The sequence below is a fragment of the Octopus bimaculoides genome, chromosome Z (genome assembly GCF_046866305.1).
Source record: "Octopus bimaculoides isolate indiv1 chromosome Z, ASM4686630v1, whole genome shotgun sequence".
NCBI lineage: Eukaryota > Metazoa > Mollusca > Cephalopoda > Octopoda > Octopodidae > Octopus > Octopus bimaculoides.
This window is the reverse complement of record NC_142944.1, coordinates 5,855,195-5,881,853: the sequence shown is the minus strand read 5'-3', so window position 1 is coordinate 5,881,853 and position 26,659 is coordinate 5,855,195. Positions and strand designations below refer to the sequence as shown.

Here is a 26,659-nt window from a genome sequence, read left to right as displayed (position 1 = left end):
TATATATATATATATATATATATATATATATATATATATATGCTCAGGTATGTGCCTATATATCTTTTCATCCTATCTTCTCACATTTCATTATATATAACAGCTAGCATGAAACATCTGCAACAAAGATCTATCAAAAGGATCAAAGGTCCTTCCCAAGCCTTAGGTTCATAAGGCTGGTTTGCTAGATTCTGTGGCTTATATATAATCCTTCACTAGATGGAATACTGGCCGTTCACAGAATTATTCATTTTTGCCCAGCTCAATGGACTAAGTTCAATAAGAAAGGGAGTTTTTTTGTTCAATAACCCAACATATTGCCCATTCTGGGAATTGAAACTACAATCTTAATGATCATGGTTGCAACATCCTAACCATTTAGCCATGTACCTCTGGAAAGAGTGAGGGTGTGTATGTCTGATGGAAATGGTAATTTTATCTCTTTGTGTTTATATGTATGTGTAACTTGTATGTGCATTTCAAAAGCTGTCTTTGGATTTTTGGGTTTTAAGTATCAGAGATAACTACATTTTGCAAATAAAAACAGCTCTTTTCAAAATTTTTATGTAACTATTTATTTCCTGTTATTCTTCCCCTTCTTCGTTGGGGAGGTTGCCACCAACAGTAACATTTTCATCTTTTAATTGTTTTCTCGGGAAATTTCTTCAGAATTCTGTTTTAAATGCAGGAAATTATGATTTTAGAAATAGAATATGGTTAGGGTTTAAAATCGGGGATTATGGGTTAGTATTTTAAGGCAAAGTTAAATTTTACAGCTTAGTGTTTAGAATCTAGGGTTAATATTTGGATTTCGAGAATAAGAAACTGGCAAAGGTCATCATTATCTTCCTTTAACGTTTTTCATACTGGTATAGGTTGGATGGTTTAACAGGATGTCAGGAGCTGCAGATCTCAGCTCCAATATCAGCTTTTACATAGTTTCTATGATTTGATGCTTTTTTGATTCCAACCATTTTACAGTGTGCACTGGATGCTTTTTCTTTGTGCCACTGGCACTAGTGAGGCCGCCAAGTAACTTGCAGGATAGAAAATGAAGCATTAAAAAAAGTGTACTTAAAAAGGAAATGTAACCCTTTAGCATTTAAACCAGCCAGATCCAGCCCAAATATATTATGTTCAAACTGGCCATATTTAGCCTCTCACACCTACCCTACAATATCATACAAAAAATAAACAAGCATATCATCAAACTCTGATTGCAAAAAGATGATGTATTAGCAAGTTCAAGCAACGTAAATAAATAACCATTACATTTGACTGAATAATCTGATTGCTAATGGGTTAAAATATTTGATTAATTTTTTTTTTTAAGTATACTCTAATTTCTTATTTACTGTTGAATATTTGAAATCCCTCTTTCAGGAATCAACACAGTTACCAGTGAAGTCTGTATCATCTGCCACACAGATTGAAGAGACTCTTCTTTCAAGGTCTATTTCTTCAGTTAATACAAATGTTTATCCTACAAAATTGAAAATTGGTTTCCTTGGTTTGGGGATCATGGGGCAAGGAATGGTGATGAATTTAATACGCTCTGGCCATGAGGTTACTGTCTGGAATCGAACCTCAACTAAGGTATTTTTGTTGTCTCTATTTGTTTATTTACTTATTATTATTATTTATTATTATTATTATTATTATTATTATTATTATTATTATTATTATTAAGATGGTGAGCTGGCAAAACACTTAGTGACATTTTGTCCATCCTAATGTTTTGAGTTCAAATTCCACCAAAGTCAACTTCGCTTTTCATCCTTTTGGGGTCAATAAATTAAGTACCAGTGAAACACTGAGGCCGATATGATCAACTAGTCCCCTCCTCCAAATTTCAGGCTTGTGTCTATAATAGAAAGGATTATTATTATTATATCAAAACTCATAGCTTATATTGCTGGGTATGATGGAAAGGGTCAGCTGTCCACAGCCAGAAGACTAAGGGGACACTTGTTTACTGGTCATGCTTCAAGAACCCTGCTAAGAATTCTTGCAGTTCCAAGCAATGCTGATTTAATATTAATAATAAGGCAGTGAGCTAGCAGGATTGTTACCATGCCAGGCAATGCTTAGTGACATTTCTTCTGGCTTTTTATTTTCTGAGTTCAGCTTTGCCTTTCATCCTTTCAGAGTTGATAAATAAGCACCAGTTGGGGTTGATGTAATCGATTAGCTTCCTCCCCCCAAATTTTAGTCCTTGTGCCTATAGTAGAAAGAATTATTAGTATTAAGATGGTAAACTGACAGAATCATTACCATGTTGGAGAAAATGCCTCATGTTTTATGTTCTGTATTCAAATTCCACTGAAGCCAACTCTGCTTTTCATCCTTTCAGAGTTGATTCAATTAGTACCAGTTAAATATGTAATCAATTTACCCCCTCCAAAATCAGAAACAGTTATTATTTATAAGCTTTTGCAAAACCTTTCTAAAAAATAAATTTACTTGATAATATGCATTGCTTGTCAGCACTCTGTGTATGAAAATAATTTATAGTTTTCCCCTAACAGCCCAAACCATTTCCTACATTAATTTCAGCATGTATTTTATTTTTCTGTTTGTTACATTTTTGTTTCTAAATTCTCTTCAGTGTCGGGATTTTATTAAAGAAGGTGCCTTAAAGAAAAACACACCTGCAGATGTTGTACATGCTTGTGACATTACCATTTCTTGTATATCTGATACTGCAGCTGTGAAAGATGTAAGTTTATTTTATACTTCATACTTTTGTATCTACTTTGCTGACTAAAAAATATTGTATTTTAATTCAATCCTAAAATAATCCTTGGATTTAGACTAGTTTTGTAAAGCAAATATTTTACCAGTTTGGTGTGGCCTCTCAATCTACAATCTCATTCTAAAATTAAGCAATCATATCATCAAAATCTCAAAGCTGCATGATAATAGGTAAATTAATTGAAAACAAAATAAATAAGCATTACATTTGATAGTCATCTGAATGCTAAAGGGTTAAGATAGTATTCGTTAACAATTGTTCTTACTCCAAAACTAAATCTTTACCCATAACTTCACTTCCAGTAAAAATATTTGTTAATCACGCGCATACCTTCTTTTAATAGTAGACTGTTATATAGTAAAAGTCTCGTTAGTTACTATGGTGACAACAGTCTACCTATCTATCTATCTTTCACACATGCACTCTCTCACAGTATTTCTCTCTCAACAACAACAACCTGTTTTTGTCTTGAAACAAATTCTGTCTTTCACACAAATTCTCTCTCACTGAATTTCTTTCTCAACAACCACCTCTTGTTATTGTGAATGTCATTTTTAAAGCATGTGTTGTGTTTATGTTGAAAGATACACACAAACTAACAACCAAAAAAATAACTTTATTGTTATATAGTGAAAGTGTTTCTTTTTCATTTTCTTTTTTGAAGGTGTTGCATTGCATTGTCTCTATGTGGAAAGACATACAGAAACACAGAAATATACGCATACGCGAACAAAAAAAAAATCACTATATTGTTATATAATGAAAGATTTTCTTTTAAGCTGTGTTGCCTTGTGTTGAAAGAGTTGCACTTAAAATTGCCATGTTTTTAATCAAAACTCGCATTAGTTACTATGGTGACAACACTACCTATCTCTCTATCTTTCACGTACACACACATACACACTATTTCTTTCTCACACTTGCACTGTATTTCGTTCAACATTTTCTTCTTTTTCTCCCTCTAATAGATGTTGTGTAAGACAGACAGACAGACAGAGATCCACTTCTTTTATAATTATTTTACACTGCATTACAATATTTCAGTTTTCACACAGTTCCACTCATATAATTAGTTAATTCAGTTATGTTGATTGCATTTTGAAATCCCTTTTTCACATTTGCTCTTTAATGTTTAACTCATTAACATCCAGTAAAACATTAGTCTGCATGATGCCATGTCTATCTAATACTAACTGAAACTACAAATTGTGATTCCTCCCCATTTGTATTAAAGGAAGTTATGAACTCTTAATCTAAGGGAGAAAACTTTAATCCCTCCCTCTGTTATTTCTTTACCTTCTGTAATGTTTGCTATTAACATTGGCCCATGTATTGTTGAAATTTACCCACCCCCAACCTCAGTTTTCACGTTGAAACTTTGATAAGTGGTAGCTAACCATTCTGTGAGTGACAACTTATTTGATGATCTTGTCAGTGAATTAAATAGCTTACGGCCATATCACGTTGAATGCACCGGTTATCATCTGATGATAGAGGCTTTGGGGATAACCAGAGCTTTCTATCTATTTTTTCTGTTTGCACTTGATGTCTGGTGTTGATCCGTCAGATTCAAATGAATTGTTCTTAGTCCAGAAATAACTTTAGGATTTGAGTATTTTTTGTGGGGTGGGAGCATCCTGCAATTTTCTCCATTTAATTTGCTCAACAAACTGATTGGCACATGGGGCAATAGAGAGTAGTCACCTTTGTTCTGTGTATTGAGATTTTAGCATCTGTGTGTATGTTGCTTGTGTTAGGAGTAACAGTTTTCTTGTAAATTGTGACATAAGCTGCAAAAAAAGATCAAGGGAAAACATTTAAAAAATTTGTTTGATGTTTGTTTCCATTGCTCTTAAATTATTACCAACATCTTTCTTTTCCTCCGTTTTTGGTAGTATCTATTTTTTAGTTATGTCACTTACAACTACATATGCACATTATTATTTTTAGTATTAAAAAAAAAAGAAGAAAACTACTCATTATTTACCTTGATGTTTTTTTATTGTTTTTTGTTGAAAGGGATACCTTGATGAAATCTTCCACTTTCTTTGTTTGATACATCAATAAAAGCCTTTCATAAGAAATATGACAAGTGAGGATGTTGATAGTGAACTTTGAGTGACAATTTTAGGTGCCAGTGACACTAGTTTTGAAGTAAACTAAGGTGCAGTTTGTTTAGTTATTGCCTGACATTACATCTTTAAAGTCGTTCCTGGCTGCTAATTCCATTCTCCATAATTAAGAGAGAACAGGAGAGAGAGTGGGCGATGAACTTAGGTGAATGGATGAGAAATGGTAAGAGGGAAGGAAGGTGGCGAAGGATAGAATTGTTGAAAATTTGGGTGGGTTATGTAGAGGGTGTCTAAGACTATCCAACATTAGAAAGGATGAGAATAAGGTGTGAGGGGAAAGGACAGGAAGGAGGCAATAGGCTAAGGGGGAGAGGAATCCAAAAAGTTATTGAAGGAAAGAGGAATGTGTAGGTAAGTTAGAGGGAGAAAGCTGAAATGCAATGTTGGGGAGGCACAGAAACTATGGTAAGTGGGCAGCGAAAGAAAAGCCTGTAGAGGAAGGTGGGTGAGTAGTAGTCATGTTATTGCTTCTTAACCATTCTTCTACTTGTGTTTTTCCATGGGTCTTCTGTAGCACCAGAATCACCTTTAGCATCTTCTGGTCAGCCATCACCATTTCATCCAAAGTCATATTTGGCCTTTCTCTTCCACAGCTTCCACTAACTTGGAGTGCTTAGCACTTTGGTATGCAACAGTCATCCTCCATATATATATATACCACTGAACCCTCCTCTCTTGCACACCTTTTTCTTTTAGCTCATTTGTATTGACATTCATGAATACTAACTTTTACATCCATTTAAGGATGTTAGCTTTGTTTAATAATAACAATAATTTTATGAAATACATTGCTCAGGTGTACTACAACTTGTTTGGAAAGGTTAAAATACGAAACTGCTAACTTTGGAGAAATAAAAGAGGAGATAGCAATAAAAGTTAGAATGCTAAAGAGTTAAGGTGCTATATTATATCTTTTTGGAATCTGGATGATCCTAGGATTGAAAATCTGCCCTTCATTTGGTTCTTGAACATCCAGTATCGGGATCTGATTTAAAAAGCATTTAGGTTGCTATTTCTAGCAGGTAAAGCTTGGCTGATTCATGCCATCTTGGTTGGCGTTTGCTGGAAGACATCAGAGGTCAACAAGGTAGATAAAATGACATTCGCTTCATTGAGATAAGAACTTTGGGACAGATTGGCCAACAATAGGAATTCAACTTAGGACTGGAACAATAAAAAAGAATGATTGCATTACAGAATTAATTCTCATCCGTCCTTAACTTCTGATTGAACACCACTGGAACATATAGTCATGCTATTTAGCTCTCTTTAGTTTTGGGCTGCAATCTCAATTAGCCCTTTGCAGGGGCTAGTTTAAAAGTCTGCATGGCGTGTGAATTTTTTAGCTGATATATATATATATTTCGCTTTTGAATTTGGTTTCCAAGATTCTTGATTTGAACCCATGTGTTAAAGCATGCCAATAATAAATGCACATTGGTTCTGTTTCACTTATTTATTTGTCAATTAGTTAACTATTTGACCAACTAACTAATGAATTGTTTGGTCGGTCAATCAACTAGGTTTGTCAAAGTCTTTCCATTGCCGTGCACAACCTCATCAATCACTTACCCTCTTTACTCCAAGTTTGCTTCAAGTTTGTCTGTCTTCCTAGTTGTTCATAGCCATCCATCCCTTCTATGTATAAGTTAAGATACATAGGTGTGCATGTATACATGTTTGTGTGTATGTGTATATGTATGTGGATGTATGTGTGTAGAAATGCATTCACCACTCTACCAGAGGACACCTTGAAATGACTTTTGGTGTTTATTGCCTATGGTAAGAATTTTTCTCAGCAGCAAACAGCAGTGAATTACAGGCGAAATATATTCCAAACCTATTTGAACAAACCTAAATGTTTGTTTACTTACAACCCTGCTTTCTCATGCCTATTATAAACATATTGTTCTATCCCAGGCCCGAGTCACACAATCCGGTTATGTTTTGATATTGATTTATTACAAGGAAGTAAAATCTTCCAATCATTTCAGGGTTTTCTCGTTTTTGGAATACAAGAAGCTAGAAATGCACTCTACACCCTACTAGAGGGCACCCTAAAATGACTGTGAATATGGCCATTACACAGGTCAAATATATCCCAAATACACTTGAACTGATTTAAGTATTTGCTTACTCACAACACTGCGTTCATGTGCCTACTACAATGTACTTGTGTATGTGTATTACACACACACAGACTTGTTACTTGTTTAAATATGCTTGGAACACACTCAAACCTGTAAGAAGACCATTCACTCTATTTTGTTATGGGAAAACTTACTGTAAACAAATGAGAGTAAACACACCAAGTTTGTTAAAAGCACCTTCTCTAACCAAAGTGAAGGCTGCATGCATTTTGAAGTGGTTATCTCCTCTTCAGCATCAGATACCAGAAAAAGGAATAATACAAACTAACAAGAGATGGATGTTACTGATTATATTCCTGTTATTGTACTGTGTGTGTATTTTTATATGTATGTGTGTGTGTGTGTGTGTGTGTATATATATATATATATATATATATATATATATATATATATATGTATATATATATATCAATTATAGTTTTCCTTTTTAGTGACACATAGCAGACTGTGGTCTATATGTATGTACACACAAACATAATCTGTGTGCAGCTAGATTATAAATTCTACAGTTGAGTAAGAGCTCCCTGTAGATTATCATCATTCAATTTGCTCCCAGTTTACTGGTTTACTACTATAGTTAGTAGTATTACTAGTTTTGAGAAACAGAGCAAAGGAGAAATTTGGATAAACACAAGTTTCTGTCATTAGTACCTAAGGAACTAATCTGTTATATAAAATAGACCTGTGTGTATTTGCTTTTCATGCGAAAACGGCAGTGTGAATTGCTTCCATACTTGAGATGCATGAATAATTTGAACTTGGATACATAATAGGGTCTTCATTTTATTTTCTTATTGAAATAAATAATATTGTTTATATAAGATTAACTTCTTTAAAATGGTTTTTCAACATCAACTTCCAGTACTGACAAAGCAACTACAGCTAGCTAGACGCATACGTGTATGTCTGACGTAGCAACTATGACTATCTATCTGTCTGTCTGTCTAACTATCTAACTATGTGTGTGTTTGCTTTTCACATGAAAACAACTGCATGAATCTGTACCATATTTGGGAGGTGTGTTCCATATCTAACTTCTCATTGTACTTCCTCTCTTTTTATCTCTTACTCTATCATTCTCTCCAAGCCTCTTTTTTCCGGAAAAGAAAGGGAAGGAGGGGTCAAAAAATTATTTCACAGTGAAATATCAGTGGATCCTTTATCATAAATAGATGTTTTGTGGTAGCAGGGCGTGCTAGAAATAGCAGCCAAATCTTTCCTTTTCTGGGGGAAAGGAGCCGTTTATGCATGATTTTGATGTCACATTCATTGAAAGTATGCAAAATAACCTGGAAAAGAAAAACAAAACTCCATTGGTGGGAAACTCCGAGGTCATCACCATCCCTCCCCCTCTTTCTTTTCTGGGAAAAAGTGGCTTACAGTTTGGAGGTCAGACATGTTGAATGCACTTAAAAAATCCTTTACAAAATATTTACCTAGAAGGAACGTGTCAAATTACACTACACGCAAAGAATACTGTGTTAAGGCTATGAGTTTATAACCCCAGTGAAACCGAGTCCTTCTGCTTGTGATATATAATTCCTCATCATTCAACATCTGTCTTCCATGCAGTCATGGGTTGGATGGTTTGACAGGAACTGGCCAAGTAGAAGACTACTCTAGGCTCCTTCGTCTGTTTTGGCAGGGTTTTTATGGCTGGATGCTCTTCCTAACACCAACCATTCTGCAGAGTGGACTCAGTGCTTTTTACCTGGCACCAGCACATGCAAGGTCAGTTTTGACATGGTTTTTACAGCTGGATGCCCTTCCAAATGCCAACCATTTTACAGTGCGGACTGGATGTTTTTTATGTAAATGACATTTGAATTTAAAAAAAAAAAAACATTTTTAATTGAATAAACTGCATGCTAATTTTTATCTGCTTTTGTTTCTGTACACCACATGGTGGATAACACTTCCTAAATAGGAAGTGCTAACAATGGAGGGATGTATGTTAGATAACATTTTCAGAAGGAAATTTGATAATTCCTTAATTTGGACATCTGCAAAATAGTCTGGATGTAATAAACTGATTTGAGCAAAAATTTTCATGAATAAAGGATTCTCAACTTAAAATTAACATGAGTGGTGCAATAAATGCCACTTTTTGAACTTTGACTTTTGTATTTCAACAGGGCAAGTATATGTCTTTTAGGGGTGGGGGTCAGCAAATTATGCCCTACATCAATGCCAGTGATTTTACTTGCTTTTATGAAAATGACTGTAGCAGATTTCTTGATAATGTTTGTAAGAGTCCTTCAGCTATTTTTCTGAAATGATGGGAAGCGAAGAAACTGAAGTAGGCAAATATCCATGTGAATCTGAATCTTTTTATGTATTGGGAAGACTAAAAGAAATAGGCAAATTGATAGATTGAGATAGAATGATAGTTAGGCCTTTCTATAGATTGGTGCTGCTCCCAACTTTGTTTCCTGATAGCTTTCAGAAAAGTGGGTTGTTGGTTTTTTTTTTTTACTTCCAGATATGTTATCAAGGTTATATAGCTTTACAATTATATTGATGAAATTAAGTAGGGAGAAAATCTTTTGGAAATTGTCCTTCCCTATCCACAGTTTGTTATCATTAATTTCCATAACTTCAGCATTTTGTAAACTCTGTTCTTCAGATTTATATGTTTGAAACAGCATATCATGTAATCTACACATTTCTGCAAACTGTCGTTTAAAAAATATGCATTTGAAAGAGAGTTACAAAGAAACAGATTTTATACAATTCCTAATATTAATTTAATTGTAAAAATGTAATAGGATTTTTTAAAACATTGAATGGGTACAAGGGTCCTGGAAAGTAAAATAGGAATCAAAGGAGTCCCATAGGGGGAAAAGGGTTGAGAACCACTGATCTACACCTTTAAAAATGTAATATTTCATTTTAATAAGAAATGTCATCTGGCTGTTTACCAATGTATTGGCATTATGATAAATGACCACCACCACAACTCTGTTTTCACATAACTTTCTAGTTATGAAAAAGAAGTGTCTGTCATCTATTGTTATGACATTTCTTATAAGGTAAACAATAGAATGAAAAAATATTTATTTAAGTTTTCTGTAGACAAATTTTTGAATGGCTATGTGCATTTTGTTTACTTTGTGTAATAAGTTATTTCTTTTAAAATAAATTTCCTGTTGAAGATGATATTGAGAAATGCAAACAATTTGGCAAGAGAAAATAAAACAGACAACTCTGGTGTCATTCACATCTCTCTCTCTCTCTCTCTCTCTCTCTCTCTCTCTCTCTCTCTCTCTCTCTCTCTCTCTCTCTCTCTCTCTCTCTCTCTCTCTCTACACACACACACACATTTATATATATCATCATCCTCGTTTAACGTCTGCTTTCCATGCTAGCATGGGTTGGATGATTTGACTGAGGACTGGTGAAACCAGATGGCTGCACCAGGCTCCAATCTGATCTGACAGAGTTTCTACAGCTGGATGCCTTTCCTAACGCCAACCACTCAGAGAGTGTAGTGGGTGCTTTTACGTGCCACCGGTAAGAGGGCCAGTCAGGAGGTACTGGCAACGGCCACGCTCAGAAAGGTGTTTTTTACATGCCACCTGCACAGGAGCCAGTCCAGCAGCACTGGCAACGACATCGCTCGAATGTTTTCTAAAGTGCCAGTAAGGCAACGCTGGTGATGATCACGCTCAAATGGTGCTATTTACGTGCCACTGGCACGGAAGCCAGACAGCTGCTCTGGCAATGATCAGGCTTGGATGATGCTGTTAGTGCTCCAGTGATACAGGTGCCAGTCATCGAATATAGTTCAATTACGATTTCGATTATTTATATATATATATATATATATATATATGTATGAGAATTTGTGAACTGAACTGGAAAATTGATGGACTTGACAATCATTCAAAAAGTATTTAATTAGTCTCTTAATTCTTAACATCTGTTTCATTTGACCTGATGTAAGTAATCTTAAATGTATTACTGTTCTATGTTGATGGAACTGTTAGCAAAGATTCTATGAAGTGTTTGTTATTGTTTTTCTGAATTGCTTATTTTCAGGTTGTGTTTGGTAATTGTGGTGTGATTCAAGGAATTTCATCTGGGAAAGGTTATGTTGAAATGTCTACTATTGATGAAGAAACAATCAAAGATGTTAGAGAGGTATTGTTACAGTCTAACTTTTTATAATATTGTGTAGACCTTGTTAGATATATGAAAGGACTTCTACTTTTCTTTTTCATGCTTGTGTTGAAAGCTTTGTTTTTGTTTTTTTTATCAAGATATTTGGGAATAGCTGGGACAGTTATTTTTATAGCCATTCTCTTCCTGCTTGTAATAATTCAACTGTGTAGGCGGCGAGCTGGCAGAAACGTTAGAACGCTAGGTGAAATGCTTAACGGTATTTCGTCTGTCTTTACGTTTTGAGTTCAAATTCTGCTGAGGTCGACTTTGCCTTTCATCCTATCAGGGTCGATGAAATAAGTACCAGTTGTGTACTGGGGTCGATGTAATTGACTGACCCCCTCCCAAAAATTTCAGACTTTGTGCCAAGAGTAGAAAAGAATAATTCAACTGTGTTTTAGTTAAAGTCATTTGGATGAACTGAATGAAACAAGAAGAGAGATATTTCATCTTTTACTTGTTTCAGTCATTCAAATGTAAGCCTTGCTGGGACTCCTCTTTGACAGGTTTAGTTGAACAAATCAACCTCAATGTTTATTTTTTTGTATTTATTTTTTGTGACTCCTTTGCTAAACTGCAAAGTTATAAGGGATGCAAAAAAAAAAAAAAAAAAAGGCATTGGTCAGCCCAGGGCTGTAGCAGAAGACACTTTTCCATGGTGTGACACCCTGGAACTGAACTTGAAATCATGTGGTTGCAAAAGGAACTTTTTGACCATGCAAAAAAATTACATAAATTGAAATTAGCTTTGTTTGATTGAAAAGAAAATTACAAATTCAGAGTAGATTTCCACATTAGTAATGGATTCATATCTCAGTAAAATAATCCGTTCACTGCCCTATTTGAATCATCATCATCGTTTAACATCTGTTGGCATGAGTTGGACAGTTTGGCAAGGGCTGGCAAAGAGTTCAAGGGATGCACTAGGCTCCCAATTGTCTGCTTTGGCATGATTTCTACAGTTGGATGTCCTTCCTAATGTCAGCCACTTCACATAGTGTACTGGATGCTTTCCATGTGATGTCAGCAGGGGTGCTTTGTATATGACAACAGTGGGGTTGCCAGGTAGCTTGTAAGACACAGACATCTCAGCTGAGAATATGACTTTAATATTGAGTTGTATGATTTATATGAAGAACCAAAGTGATGAGTTTTCACTGAAACTTAATTGCATTAAGAAATTCAGTTTATGTTGGAGGAATGCAGAACACTAGAATATTATTCACGTTTGCAATCTTACTTTGTACAAGAATTTCATATTTACTCTGAATAAACAAAGTATACTTTCCTAATTAAACCTAATCTTTAGAAAACGTCTTTTAATTGTCTGTTCTTAATTTTCTGTATTTGCTTCACAGGCTGTTGTTTTAAGAGGAGGGAGATTTCTTGAAGCTCCTGTGTGTGGGAGCAGAGTACCAGCATTGGAAGGACAACTTGTTATTCTTGCCTCTGGCGATAGGAAGCTTTATGAAGATTGTCATTCTAGTTTTGAAGCAATGGGGAAAAGATCTTTTTTTCTAGGTATTACTTTTAATTTCACTTTTAACAACATTCTGTACAGCTGTTCCAATGAAAAGCACTCTAATTAACATGTTTTAAAGCAAATAATGAACTCTCTATTCTAAGGGAGTAAAACTAATTCCTTCCTCTTTTATTTATGTTCTGGAACTTTTGCTATAAAAAAAAATCAATGCGTGTATTGCTGACTTCTGTAATATATATTTTTGGAGTTTTATTTTTTATCAAAACTATCCTGTATAGCCTGGACATGTTGTTTCTGAAGGCAGTAGCTCAACTTACTTGTAAATTTCGTAATGAAAATGGTTAGGGAAATTGTGTGTGTGTGTGGTTGTATTTATAATAATCTTGTCAACTAGAGAAGAGCTTTGTCACAATATTGTTTGATTTGGAATCAAATCAGCAATTGTAAACCTTCACTTCAAAGCTCAGATTTGAAGAAACTACAGAAAAGCTTTCTAATTGAAAATGAAAGATGAAGCAGTCATCAGGATACTATGTTACAAGTCTCAAATCTGTGACGTCAGAAAGAAAAAGATACTAAAAAGAGATATAAACCAGTTAGTACATAGCATTCAGAATGTGCAATAAAGCCATATTTATGTAGCAAAAAGTAAATAGCTATAATGGTTAACCTGGGTTATTACATTGCCCCCAAAAAAAGTAGTGTTTGGAAATTAAGTTCTTGTTTTCCTAATATTTATTAAAGGGATCCTGATTTAGTATAATCTTTTTAAGATTAATTATATTGAAATTATTCTTTATTCCTGTAACACATTTACAGTCATATTACAACAAAGCAGAAAACAGTATTGTTTTATTTATCAAAGACACTTTTTACCTGGTCCTTTCTCAGTTTCTACTGATTTAAATTGAAAACCAAAAAATACAAAGAAATGTGTTCAGTACATTTCTTAAAATTGGAATAATGTTGTCTAAACCACAATAATGTGAGGTTCCATAAAAAGGCGTCACCTTTGGGAAATATCAGTGGCTCTCATGGTATATTAAGAATATAGTGTGGGAAGTCATGTGTGGACTCCATGGCGCAACTTATGATCTTGATGATGGGGGGAGGAGAAAACTTTTAATTTTTTTCCTCTATCATATATTTACATTCTGTAATGATTATTATTAACATTGATGCACATGTTGCTGAATTTTCCACCTACTCCTGAGTTTCTTTCCATCAAAACTTTTTTTTTTTTAAATTATTGTTAACCAGTTTTTTGAATGACATTTTATCAATGGATTAATGGCAAATCCATGGAAATGGTAACCAGTGCTCCAGATTTTCATCAGGTGATTTGAACAAAATATTATCTGAAGAATGGTTGGATACTGACACTTTTGGATCAATAATGCTTTGCAAGAATTGTTGATTCAAAATTCATGATGGCAGTCTTAAACTGGTTACTGAATTAAATTTACCTCCAAAGTACACTTTTTGGCTTTTGAATTTTATTCACAAGGCTTTGGTTGACATGGAACTTTGATACAAGACATGTTTAATGTGCCTTTCATTGTAATTGATTCTAACTCTATGGGCAGTTGCAAAGCAAACAGCTTAACCATGCTTCCATGTCAGTATTCAAAACATTTTTGTTTATGGACAAACAGATGTATCAAATGTATTTGTGTGAATATAAGAATTGTTTCCAAGGTTTCCAAAGTTTAGCAGTTTGCTAAGGTGATCTAAATAATCACAGTGTATAAAGATAATCTTGGTAATTTCAGTTTGAAGTGTGAGTGGTAATTGTAAAAGTTAAAGACATTGCTGCTGAAATAATAAAGGATAATTATGTATGTATGTTGTTCATCTACCAATGCACATCCTCTCAACCTTTTTACCAAATCATTTTGCAGGTGAGACTGGGATGGCAACTCGCATGAAACTTGTTGTTAATATGATGTTGGGTTCAATGATGGCAAGTTTAGCTGAAACAATGGCTCTAGCTCAGAAAGCTGGCCTGGAGCAGGAAGACGTGGCAACAATATTATCCTTAGGTCCATTAGCTTCAACTACAGTTTGTTACAAAAGTCAAGGTAATTACCTTTGTATTTTATAAGTTCTATTGATGTTTTATAACTACACTTGTAAATCTTATGACTCTTCATCATCTCCAGTAATTTTTATTTTGCCACCAAACAAATCAAACTCCCTGACAAAGGTTTCCAAATTTGAGCTTTTGGTATGCAAGTTGGCAGAGCATGCTTGAAGCACTCCAATTTTTTCCATTTTATGGATTGATCGGAATATTAGATTGTTGTTAACGAATAATTGAGGAACGAATTTTAATACTTTCAATTTGTATTCTCAGAAGGATAGCCTGCTTGAAAGCTAAATTTTACTTTTTTTCTTCTTTTTTTTTTTGTCTTTGCAAGTTGTATTTGGAAGATATGCATATATTTTTTAAAATCTAATGTAAGTTTCTGCTGAATTCTGATTTCTATTTCAGCCATAATGAATAACAAACATGATCCACATTTTCCTTTACAACACCAGCAGAAAGATCTACGATTGGCATTAGATTTGGGTGATAGAGTTGAACAGCCTCTTTATGTTGCTGCTGCAGCAAATGAGGTAACTTTTTTTCTTTAAATTACTAAATAAAACTGTATTGCTTAGCACACTTCATTCAAATTATCAACTGCTTATTTTCAAATTAATGTAGCATTCAGTTAGAGACATCCCTTATTCATTCTTGAAAATGTTACTGTAAAGCAAGAACCTATTTTCCCATTGATTTCCCAGGGGTTTGGTTTGATTGTGTGAATACTGTCAGCTAGAGAGCCTTCTACTGTGGGTGTGGGTTGGCCACTATCATTTAAGTTAAATTGATAGATGGCAACTGAAAGAAGCCTGCTTGTGTGTGTGTTGATTTTGTATTGCCCCAAGACTTGATGTGTGTATGCAGTGATTGTAAGCAAAAAGCCTCACTGTTCATAGTGTCATTTGTTGAAATGACTGGGGATTATCTTGCTTGAAAACGTGAGGGTTGGTGGGGGGGGGGGGGGGCAGCCAAATGTAGAAAACGTGCCTCAGTGAATTTAATCTGGCCCAAGCAAGGATTGAAAAATGAATGTTAAATTGATTGAATAACTGGTGGCATGTTTCAATGGAACTCCTTTTTTTCTAAAAAAAAAGTAGAGATACAATCATTATTATGCATGAAAATACCAATTTTTGAACTCTGGGAATGATACCCAAGTAAGGGTTTCAATTTCATATCTCCAGCAGGATTCTCTCCTACAAATGAAAAGGCTGAGTTTCAACAAAATTGTACACTTGCTCTGGTGTATAACTTCCTTTGGCTATAATGTTATGCTAAATCCGACACTTCTTAACTTTGAAACAAGACCTTTACTAGCAAGTAAAGGTTTCACACCAGAAGTTGCATGTTCACTTTATGCAAATTATAATAAAAACTTTTAACCTAAACTTGACCATTGTGTTTATAAGCACATTGAGTTCAGTTTGGTCATTGATCCACAGGCTCAGGAGCCATCCCGTTTTAAGTGCATCTTCGGAGTTATGAAGAATATTGCCTGAGCATTGAATGGAATAACTGTTTGAGCCCTTGACCTAATTTTATACTCATTGTTACATGTTATTCATTTTGTAGCCATTACAATGTTTAAGGCTTCTATAATGTGGCTGTACTCTTGCAAAACATCTGGTTTAACATTCAACATAATTTGTTTTTTGCAACTCCTTTTTGCACTTCTGCTTTCATTTACACTTTGTGGACAGTCTCTAGTTATACTGAATATTGGTAGAGTACTGTATCTTGGAGGAATGAAGTGGAAGGAAGAACTGTTTGGTTTCATTAAAATTAGCAAGTCGGAGGTCAGTTGGTGTGCACATGTTGAGGAAGGAACGATGCTAATGTGTTGAGATCAATAAAGAAACAAGGCCAGTTCCATTGAAACATGCCACTATGTATTGTGCTCAGGACTGCCTCTCTCTCATTGCCCTCAGTCCTGCAGACTACTCTACCATATAATACTTCTCATCACTAACCCCAATCGTTGACAGCTATCATCTTAACTACTGCTTCTTGTCCATCTTCCACTCTCTTCTACATCCCCCCTATTCTCCTCATGGGCTCCCTGCTCATCCACCTTTCAGCCCTACCCATTCTGGTAGTCTACCTCTTCGTTCTTCTCATACAATCTTGTAAACTGATTCTTCAACTCATTTGTGCCTTATGGGGCCACCTAAATACCTTATTGGGATCTTTTTTAAAACGGGGGCCACATTTTTCATTAACGAAACACTTTGAAACTTGGAACACTGGTAGAATGTGTCATATAAAACATCTTTTTCTCTTAGTCTTCTTAAAAAAAAAAGAAATCCATAAATTATTCCATGTTAAAGTTGTCGTATTTCTGTAATTTCAACCAATCACTGACGTCCATTCAGCCGATATACATTAAGTGCCGACTACATAAACAAACGATTCTGAAACAATTAACCCTAACCCTAACTCTAACCCTAATCCTAGGGTTAGGGTTAAAGCAAATTTAAAATGAAAAAAGCAAATAAAACGAAGGTATGGAGATTAAATACACTTTACATCGCTTAATCAGCCAAAGGAGTAAATGTAAACAACTGAATACTTGTCAGTGATTGGTTGAAATTATCGAAATAAGACAATTTTTTACATGAAATAAATTCGAATACAAAAATATTTTTCTGTTCTATAACACAAAATAGATAAGTATACGAAGTTTGAAAGTCTTTCGGTACCAAAAACACTACGTAAAACATTAATGAAAAATGTGGCCCTCGTTTTAAAAAAGATCCCCTTATTGCTTTAATCTATCACTTGCAGCCCCTACTGTTCATTTTCTCTTTCTCTCCCCTTCCCCTACAAGGTGTGAGTAGCTATGCAGATCCTCTAGAATATCCTGTACTGCCCCCTGCCCCTTTATAGTGCAAATCCCATGTTCTCAGCATGAAATTGCCGTCCCTTCCCAGTTTGTAGTTTTGTAAGCTACCTGGAAATCTAAGTGGTACAGATGGCATGTAAAAAGCACCCAGTTCATACTGTAAAGTGGTTGGTGTTAGGAAGAACTTACAGCTGTAGAAACCATTCCAAAGCAGACATTGGAAGTATGATGGAGTCATTGAACACATCAGATCCTGTTAAACTGTCCAACCCATCCCAGTATGGAACACTGATGTTAATGGAGGAGGAGTTGAATTAGTGCAAGCACAAAGAAAAACTGGAGTCAGTGGATGGGTTGCATATGTTTTTAAAAAAGGTTTAGATTTTATCTGAGTTACAAGCTGTATTCTGAAATTAGGGGCCTTAGTAATCTTACTTTTACAAAGTGGGGAATTCCATAATGAGATTTTGTAACACAAGAAATGCCAATATTATCTCACAATTATTAGAATTTTAATTTTATCACAAATTTATATTTATAGACATTGTTCTGTAACAGTGCATGGAATAGATTTTGATATTGCATATCCTTTGTTAAAACAAAAATCACACAGTGTTATAGAGCAATGAAACATCATACTAATGTTATTGTAAATGATGTTAAATTGTGTCTGTAGGTTTTAGCAGATCATATTGACCTTCAGTACTTATAATTATTTATATTTTCCTTTTCCTAATAAAACCCTTACAAACATATTTCTTTAAATTTACATCAGGGGTCTCCAAAGTTGTTGATATCGACCCCTTGGCGTCAATAAATGTACATGTATGGAGGTTTAGAATTTATTGAAGTTCCTGATTGTCTTCTTTCTTTTACTTGATCTAATAGCTGCTGTGTCATATTAAATTATTTGGAAGTTTCTATTGCACTTTATGAAGTCAATTTAATATTTTAAGTTTCATTTGTAGAGAAAGTGACTTGTTTGTGTTTGGTCAGTTGAAACTAGTATTCAATCTTGAAAGTATTTTAACAGAATATAAAAAAACAAAAAAACTATTGTAGGTGCTACTTTAGCGTTCTTTCTACCACACTATCATAGAAATGAAAGGAAAGTAAAATGGATTGAAAACCAGAATGGAACTAACAAAACAAAGTGGCATTTTTAAATAGTATACACATAAAATATAAACAAAAAAACAGCTGAAACTAAGATTGTGCTTAAAGTAGAACTGAAAGACAACTGTATGTGTGTGCATTGTAAAAGTTTTACGATTAAATTTGAAACAATTATTTTTTTGAAATCTCTTTAAAAATATATGTACATGTAATGTCACTGTAATAATTATTTTTTTTTTCTTTTTCAGCTCTATAAAAAGGCTCGGCGTTTGGGTTATGGTGAAAGTGACATTTCTGCTGTATATCGTGCCACTAGTGCCTAATTCCAATGTTACTTTTTAATAGTGACTTCTGCCATTAAATTTTAGAATGTGTGTTTTCATGTTACAATTTCTAAAAAAAAAAATGTGCTCATAAAAATGACTCCCGACACAATGTAATGGTAAAATTTTCATTATGACAGCATTCTTACTAGGATATAAACAAAACATCATTTTTACTGTATGTAATAACATTATTATTGCATTATTGATTTCTCTGTTTTGACACTTTCCTCCATTTTGTAATATCATACTATTTTCTAAAAATCATTTAATTTCTTTCTCATTTATTGTCTTCCTGTCTAAATGCATTTTTCCTCTTGTGAATTATGAAAAGTATCATAGAACTACAGTATGTCTGTAGTTATGGTGCTGTTACTACTATTACTACTACTACTACTACTATTAATCACCTGGTCAAGAGATCTTGTGTTCTGCTACAATCACATTTGCTGTGAATAGGAAGAACTTTTGTCTTCTGAAACATTTCATATTCACATCAGTTTTGAAAAAATGAAAATATTAAGAAAAAAAAAAAACACAACAAAATATATCATCATTTCATTGAAAGCAGAAGGAAAAAAAAAATGATTTCTAATCATGTTGTGTATATAATAGCATAAATTAGAGATTCTGTATGTAATATTCCACTGTTTTCGAATCAGTTTCTACTTTTATTTCTCTTATATGGAAATATTGTAAAAATAGATAAGATTAAATGTCTCTGTGTGTTATTTTTGATATTCAAATGTTACTTCAGCTTTCTTAAAATGTGACTTCAGCTAAATGTCTACAGCAAATGATCAGAAAGTATCTGTAAACTGAAAATTTATTTATAAAATATTTTCTATCAATATTAGTTTTACTGCAATTGTTTTAGTACAAATTTATATTGAGTTTGTTTTTAAAATTCCTTATAGCTATAATAATCCTTTGTAGCTATAATTTTTATTCAAATTCCTCAGTTCACTACATCATGATCTATTTCAGGTCATGAATTTATTATACCACTTGTATTTTTTTTTTAATTTTATTTTATACATACGTTTTCTTCCCCTGCAGATTTACACATATATTTTCTGTTTCCGTGTACTTTGGGATATTCACCTATCATTTTTCTCATTCCATATTAATAGATATATAAATTTCAGTTAAAGGTAAAGGTTGGTCCTTGACTGAATTAGTGAGTGAATATGTAAAAATATGTGGATGGATTGATAGGGAAAATACTGATTCAAACATGCAAGATGAGCTTCATATAGTTTGTTCAGTCGTTTTTATGGTTCTATTTACAAGTCAATGAAATGTATTGTTTTATCATTGTAGACAAGTAGACTGCATTAAGACTAACTCATTAATTCATACTTTTTATTCATACTTTTAAGACTTGATCATGATGTATCATATACATGTCAACATAGAAATTTATCCTCTTTTTATTAGTTCAATTTTAATTTTATTTTATTTTATTTTTAATTTTTTTTTTTTTTGAAAACATAGGATATTTTTTCGTAGTTGTCCCTCCATTTTACACAATGTCCTTTTCAAAAGTTGTGATTCAAAAGTTTCAAATGATTGGTTATTGATCACTGTTACTTTTTGAATCCAACAGCTAATATCATTGTTCACTTTATACAATATTGAACTTCTACGTAAATAAAATGCTGCTGAAAAACAGTGGAATTCTCTTCTGCTACTTTTTTTTTTTTCCTTTTCTTTTCTTTTTGACTTTCGTTAATGTTATTACAAATGTACCTGATACTTGCATGATATATGACATAGATGAGTTTGTTTGTGTTAACCTACCTTTCTCTGTTTTATAACTTGCTATATTTTTCTAATTGCCATTTTATTGTATAACATATGAAAATTAAGTCTCACATAAAATCACATTATCATATCTGGAGCAGAGTTTTTCATTGGGATGGACACTAAGAGGACTGGCATGGGAATCAGGCACATTGCCATTAAAATGGTTTTAAATTTCTTTAATACCATGGTAAAGAAGGAAGAATTATAATAGATACAGGTTCTATTATGTTTTGTTACTCATATATTTTTTGGTTAGGCAAGGGCTGGTATATGTCAGTTTGAGAACTGCTGATATGGTGTTTATAGCCATCACAAGTTTTCAACAAAGCATTGCTTAAACTTTTCTGTAAAATTTGGTTACTAGTATAGCTCCCCCTTATGTTCTTGTGATTTATATATATTTGTCTGTGAGGATCAAGAGTGCTAAAACTTCATTTAAACTGTTTATTATACAGGCAGGCATCACCCCACATTACATTTACCTCAGGCCACAAGATTTCATGTTTACAGGAATTATAAAGTATGACCATTAACTTTAAGATATGACCTATAATTACACTTTTAGGGAAACTTAGATAAATTGTAAGAATTTTCAAAACAAATACACTTTTTTCTTAAAAGGCGGCTGCTTAGCATTTTAGTTGAGATCAGAGTAGTTACAAATTTGAAAAGCTACTATCACAATACACAAAAACACGTGTGTGTGTGTGCGTATATATATATATATATATATATATATATATATATATATATACACACACACACACACACACATGTGTGCCCCATAAACATGGTGGTGATGTGAAATTTCTGTCTCTAATATATATATATGTGTGTGTGTATATATATATATATAATACACACACGCACATATATATGCCATCATCATTTAACGTCTGCCTTCCATGCTGGCATGGGTGGGATGGCTTGATAGGTGCCAGTCAGGCCAAAGCCTGCACCAGACTACTGTGATTGTTTTGGCAGGATTTTTACAGCTGGATCCCCTTCCTAACACCAACCACTCAGCAGAGTGGACTTAGTACTTTTTATGTAGCACAAGCACAGGCAAGGTCAGTTTTGGCAAGGTTTTTACAGTGTGGACCGGGTGCTTTTAAGTGGCACCTGCACTGACAGAGTCACCAAGTACTTGTAAGACAGAAAAAAAAATCTTTTGAGTGTGGATGGAGATCTTGTGTCAGATGATGAAAGGTTAGAGTGAAACAGACACACAGATACAAGTGTCTTGCTGTAGAGGAAGTACACGGTTACTGGCCGGAGAGAGATCAGGAATGAAGACAGAAATAGGTGTGCTAACATGTCTGTCATTAGGCTGTGACCATGCTGGGGTACTGCCTTCAAGGATTTAGTTGAGCAAATTCACCCCAGTACTTTTTTTTCTATCTGGTACTTATTTTATTGGTTCCATTTTGCTGAACTGCCAAGTTACAAGGATGTAAACAAACCAACACTGATTGCTATGCTAAGTGGTGGTGGTGGTGGGAAGAGGAGCCTACACAAAGACACATGCACAGTGGGCTTCTTTGAGTTTCCATCTATCATGTCTATTCACAAGGCTTTGGTTGGTCCGAGGCTATACAAGACACTTGAACATGGTGCCATGCACTAGGACCAAACCCAAGACTTTGAGAAGCAAACGTTTTACAGTCATGCCTGTGCTTAAATATATTTGTGTGTGTATATATATATATATATATATATGTGTGTGTGTGTGTCCATGTATGTGTGCGTGTATCATCATTTAACATTCCTTTTATCATGCTTAGAATGGGTTGAATGGGTCAACATGAACCAGAGGGTTGCACCAAGCTCCAGTGTCTGCTTTTGCATGGTTTCTACTGCTGAATGTCCTTCCAAACGCCAACCACTTCATGGCACCAGCACCAGTGGGCTAACCAAGTATCTGCAGAATAAGACCCCCTCAACTGAGTTGGGTAATTGAAGGATAAGAAAGTTAGATAGGATAGGAGCAAGTGTTTGCTGAATAAGTGAATACTTGGTTTTCCCCTATCTGAAGAGAGATATGTAGGTAAGTGTTCTATAGCGAAAAGAGTGTGAAAGAAAGATAATTAGGGGAGAAGTGAAAGAAAGAAAATAGGACGAAGTGCAGATTTGATAATTGTTAAGGGACTTTGTGTTGCATGAAAAGAATGGTAGCCTTACTCCATAAATAAATAAAAAATTTATCCACCAATGTGGTGTTAGGCACTCATTCTCATTGTTCGATATTAACTTGTAATCATCATCATCAACATTTAATGTTTGTTTCCCATGCTGACATGGGTTGGATGGTTTGACAAGAGCTGGTAACACCAGGTCTGTTTTGTCTTGGTTTCTACAATTGGATGTTCTTAATGTCAACCACTTTACAGAGAGTGATGGGTGCTTTTTACGTGGCACTAGCACCCACACTAATACTTTTTGGGGATACCTTGGTTTTAGGATTGATGTACAGGTTCTTTGGTAAATTCTCTTTCTAACTATAACTTTCATTATATATTCAGATAGTAGTAGGTTTCATTTTAAAGCTTCATGCTGTCTGACCTTCCCTCCAAGCTCATTTTTTCATCCTTACAATAAAAAGGATGTAAACAAACCAACACTGATTGCTATAGTAAGTGGTGTGGGGTGGGCTTTTCAGTTTCCATCTATCAAGCCTATTGATAAAGGCTGGTTGGTCTAAGGCTATAGTGGAAGACACTTGCTCACTGCAAGTGAGTTTTGCTCAACCAGATATTAAAAATATTCCACATGATGCCATGTCTTTTTCTTTTTTTTCTCAGATAATAGTGTACGTAGAACTACTTTAGTCAAAGTGCCTTTCTCTTTTTCTAAGGCAGAAGAAGGTGATTTAAGGAAATTTGGCTGCTATTTGAAGCAAGTCATGCAAACACAGGAGCTCCAAGTTGTAAATAAAACAGTAGAGCAAAGGTCTCTTCTTTCATACACTGAATCTTTTGTTAGGACATACTAAGATAATACTGTTTCTCTCTCACACATCATCATCATCGTTTAACGTCTGTTTTCCATGCTGGCATGGGTTGGACGGTTTGACCAAGGTCTGGTAAAGCCAACGGCTGCACCAGACTCCAATCTGATCTGGTAATGTTTCTGCAGCTGGATGCCCTTCCTAACGCCAACCACTCTGAGAGTGTAGTGGGTGCTTTTTATGTGCCACCAGCACAAGGGCCAGTCACGGAGCACTGGCATCACTGTTTTAGAGCTGATGTTGCAGTGTATGTATAAGATGAGAACAAAGTATATATATATATAGTTTGTTTCAGGTATTTGACTGCAGCCATGCTGGGCCATTGCCTTGAAATTTTAGTTGAATGTATCAACCCCAGTACTTTTTTTTTTTTTTATCCCTGGTCACTCTATCAGTCTCTTTTGCTGAACTGCTGGGGATTTAAACACACCGGCACTGGTTGTCAAGTGGTGGGAGGGCAAACAGATAATCACACATATACGATGGGCTTCTTTCAGTTTCCGCCTACCAAGTCTACTCACAAAACTTTGGTAGAAGAGGCTATAGTAGAAGACACTTACCCAAGGTGCCAGACAGTGAGACTGAACCTGGAACCATGTGGTTAGGAAACATGCTTCTTAACACGCAGCCACGACTGCGCCTATATATGTATATATTTATTAGAAGCTAAATCTTCTTAAACCATAACTCTTTAGTTTCATGTTTCTGAATGTCCAAATGAAAATACGAAACTGATTTAAAAAAAAAAAAAAAAAAAAAAAACTTACAGTCCTACATTGCGCATGCTGCTGAAGATAAGGAAATAGCAGGTGGGAGCAAGAGGACTTGCCTTTTATCAGTCAGGGTAAGTCAGACTTAGAGGAATTTCCTCGATAGTTTCTAATTATAGGGAACCTGTGGAAGAGGTAGATCCAGGAAGACCTGGGATGAGGTGGTGAAGCACGACCTTGGAACATTGGGCCTTACCGAGTCAATGACGAGTGACTGAAACCTTTGGAGATATTCTGTGCTTGAGAAGACCCAACAAGCCAAGTGAGACCATAGCCTGTGGCCTATGCCAGTGGGTGTAACCAGTCCACTTATGAATATCCTTAATTCAAGACATTGAGGCAAGTGAAATCAAAATCAAAATCGCTGACGTGGCCGATGACTTCTGCCTGATTGGCACTCGTACCAGTGGAATGTTAAAAGCACATCCGAACGTGGGGTGTAACTGGCCTATTTATGAATACCCCTCATTCATTGGACAATAAACTTTGCTTGCAAAGACCTATTGAGGCAAGTGTAAACAAATCAAAATCACTGATGTAGCCTATGACAGTTACCGCTTGATTGACACTCGTGCCAGTGGAACATTAAAAGCATATCTGAGCATGATCGTTGCCAGGGCCATGGATTGGCTCCTATGCTGGTGGCACGTAAAAAGTGCCATTCGAGCGTGATCGTTGCCAGCGTCGCCTTATCGGCACATGTGCTGGTGGCACGTGAAAAACAACATTCGAGCGTGGTCGTTGCCAGTGGCGCCGGACTGGTTCCCGTGCAGGTAGCACGTAAAAAACACTTTTTGAGCGTGGTCGTTGCCAGAACTGCCTGGCTGGTCCTTGTGCCGGTGGCACGTAAAAGCACCCATTACACTCTCGGAGGGTTGGCGTCAGGAAGGGCATCCAGCTGTTGAATCTTTGCCAGATCAGTCAAACCGTCCAACCCATGCCAGCATGGAAAGCGGACGTTAAACGAGGACGACGGCGATGATGATGATGATGATGATGTAGGTAGGGTAAAATCCAAGCTGTGACCTCTTGAAGCACATCTGCATATTCCTGTATTGCAATCCAGTGTGTAGTTGTATTGATGACCAAGACCTTGGCCATGTTAAAGTTGAAAAATCTAGAAATATTATTATTTGCTGAGTAATTGTATATCAAAACTGAAAATTAATTTTTTTTTGGGGGGGGGACATTATTCACCATTACACGTTTCATTTGCTAGTTATTCTGATGTAGATAGAAATATGACTCATCAGTGGTTGGCTGCATTTGAACTTAAATGAAAAACAGGGATTTATTATAGCAGCTCAGGATCAATGTCTGCCCACCAGAAACTAAGCAAGTATTGTTAAAAATTAGGCTGATCTTACTTGTTGCTTCTGTCCCCAGAGGAACAAAAATAACACCAAGTTTGTGCAGCTAGACATATCGAACCACTACCAGTCCATAAGCCCAGTTCTACTAAACAAGGCATTATTGTTCGCAAAGAGCAACTCCGACCTCACTAGGGAAGAAATAAATATAATTTTGGAGCTAGGAGTACTATAATAGAATACAGAGGTAAACTGGACTAGATCAGACGGTAGATTCATTCAACATAACAATGGGATCTAGTAGCTCAGCGCTGGTGACCGATATAGTAGGAATATACCTATTATCGCAAATACAATCTAGGATCCCGAACATGTGTGTGTGTGTGTGAGGTTATATAGTGACGACACATTGTTTACAATTCAAAAAAGTAGCAATATAGAAATAGAAAGATGGAAGAAAAAACTTAAAACTCTTCAAGAACTTTGGATTGGAAATTGAAATAGAAAAAATCGTAGAGTGGTGAAATTCCTAGAGGTAAATTTAACCTCATCGAGGGAAACCGTTCCATAAGCCAAATGAGAACTTAAAATTTGTGAGCCGAGGATCCAACCATCCGGAACATATACTGCGAAGTATCCCAAGAAGCGTGTGTAATAGAATATACAGACTATCCGCGGATGAACGATGTGCACGTCGAATATTCTAATA

At 35.1% G+C, this 26,659-nt stretch overlaps 1 protein-coding gene across 3 annotated transcripts in view; it reads left to right on the top strand.

Annotated features, from left to right (window-relative positions):
• LOC106876941 (cytokine-like nuclear factor N-PAC) overlaps positions 1 to 20,747 on the top strand; it is a 68,643-nt gene extending 47,896 nt beyond the window's left edge. For all 3 annotated transcript variants that reach the window (XM_014925718.3, XM_014925709.3, XM_089365446.1), the window contains 7 exons: positions 1,384 to 1,596; positions 2,609 to 2,719; positions 11,079 to 11,180; positions 12,560 to 12,722; positions 14,586 to 14,765; positions 15,179 to 15,303; positions 18,980 to 20,747. In XM_014925718.3, coding sequence (XP_014781204.1) covers positions 1,384 to 1,596; positions 2,609 to 2,719; positions 11,079 to 11,180; positions 12,560 to 12,722; positions 14,586 to 14,765; positions 15,179 to 15,303; positions 18,980 to 19,054 — 969 coding nt within the window. In that variant the 3' untranslated portion in view covers positions 19,055 to 20,747. The remainder of the gene's footprint in view (positions 1 to 1,383; positions 1,597 to 2,608; positions 2,720 to 11,078; positions 11,181 to 12,559; positions 12,723 to 14,585; positions 14,766 to 15,178; positions 15,304 to 18,979) is intronic.
• The last annotated feature ends 5,912 nt before the right edge of the window (positions 20,748 to 26,659 follow it).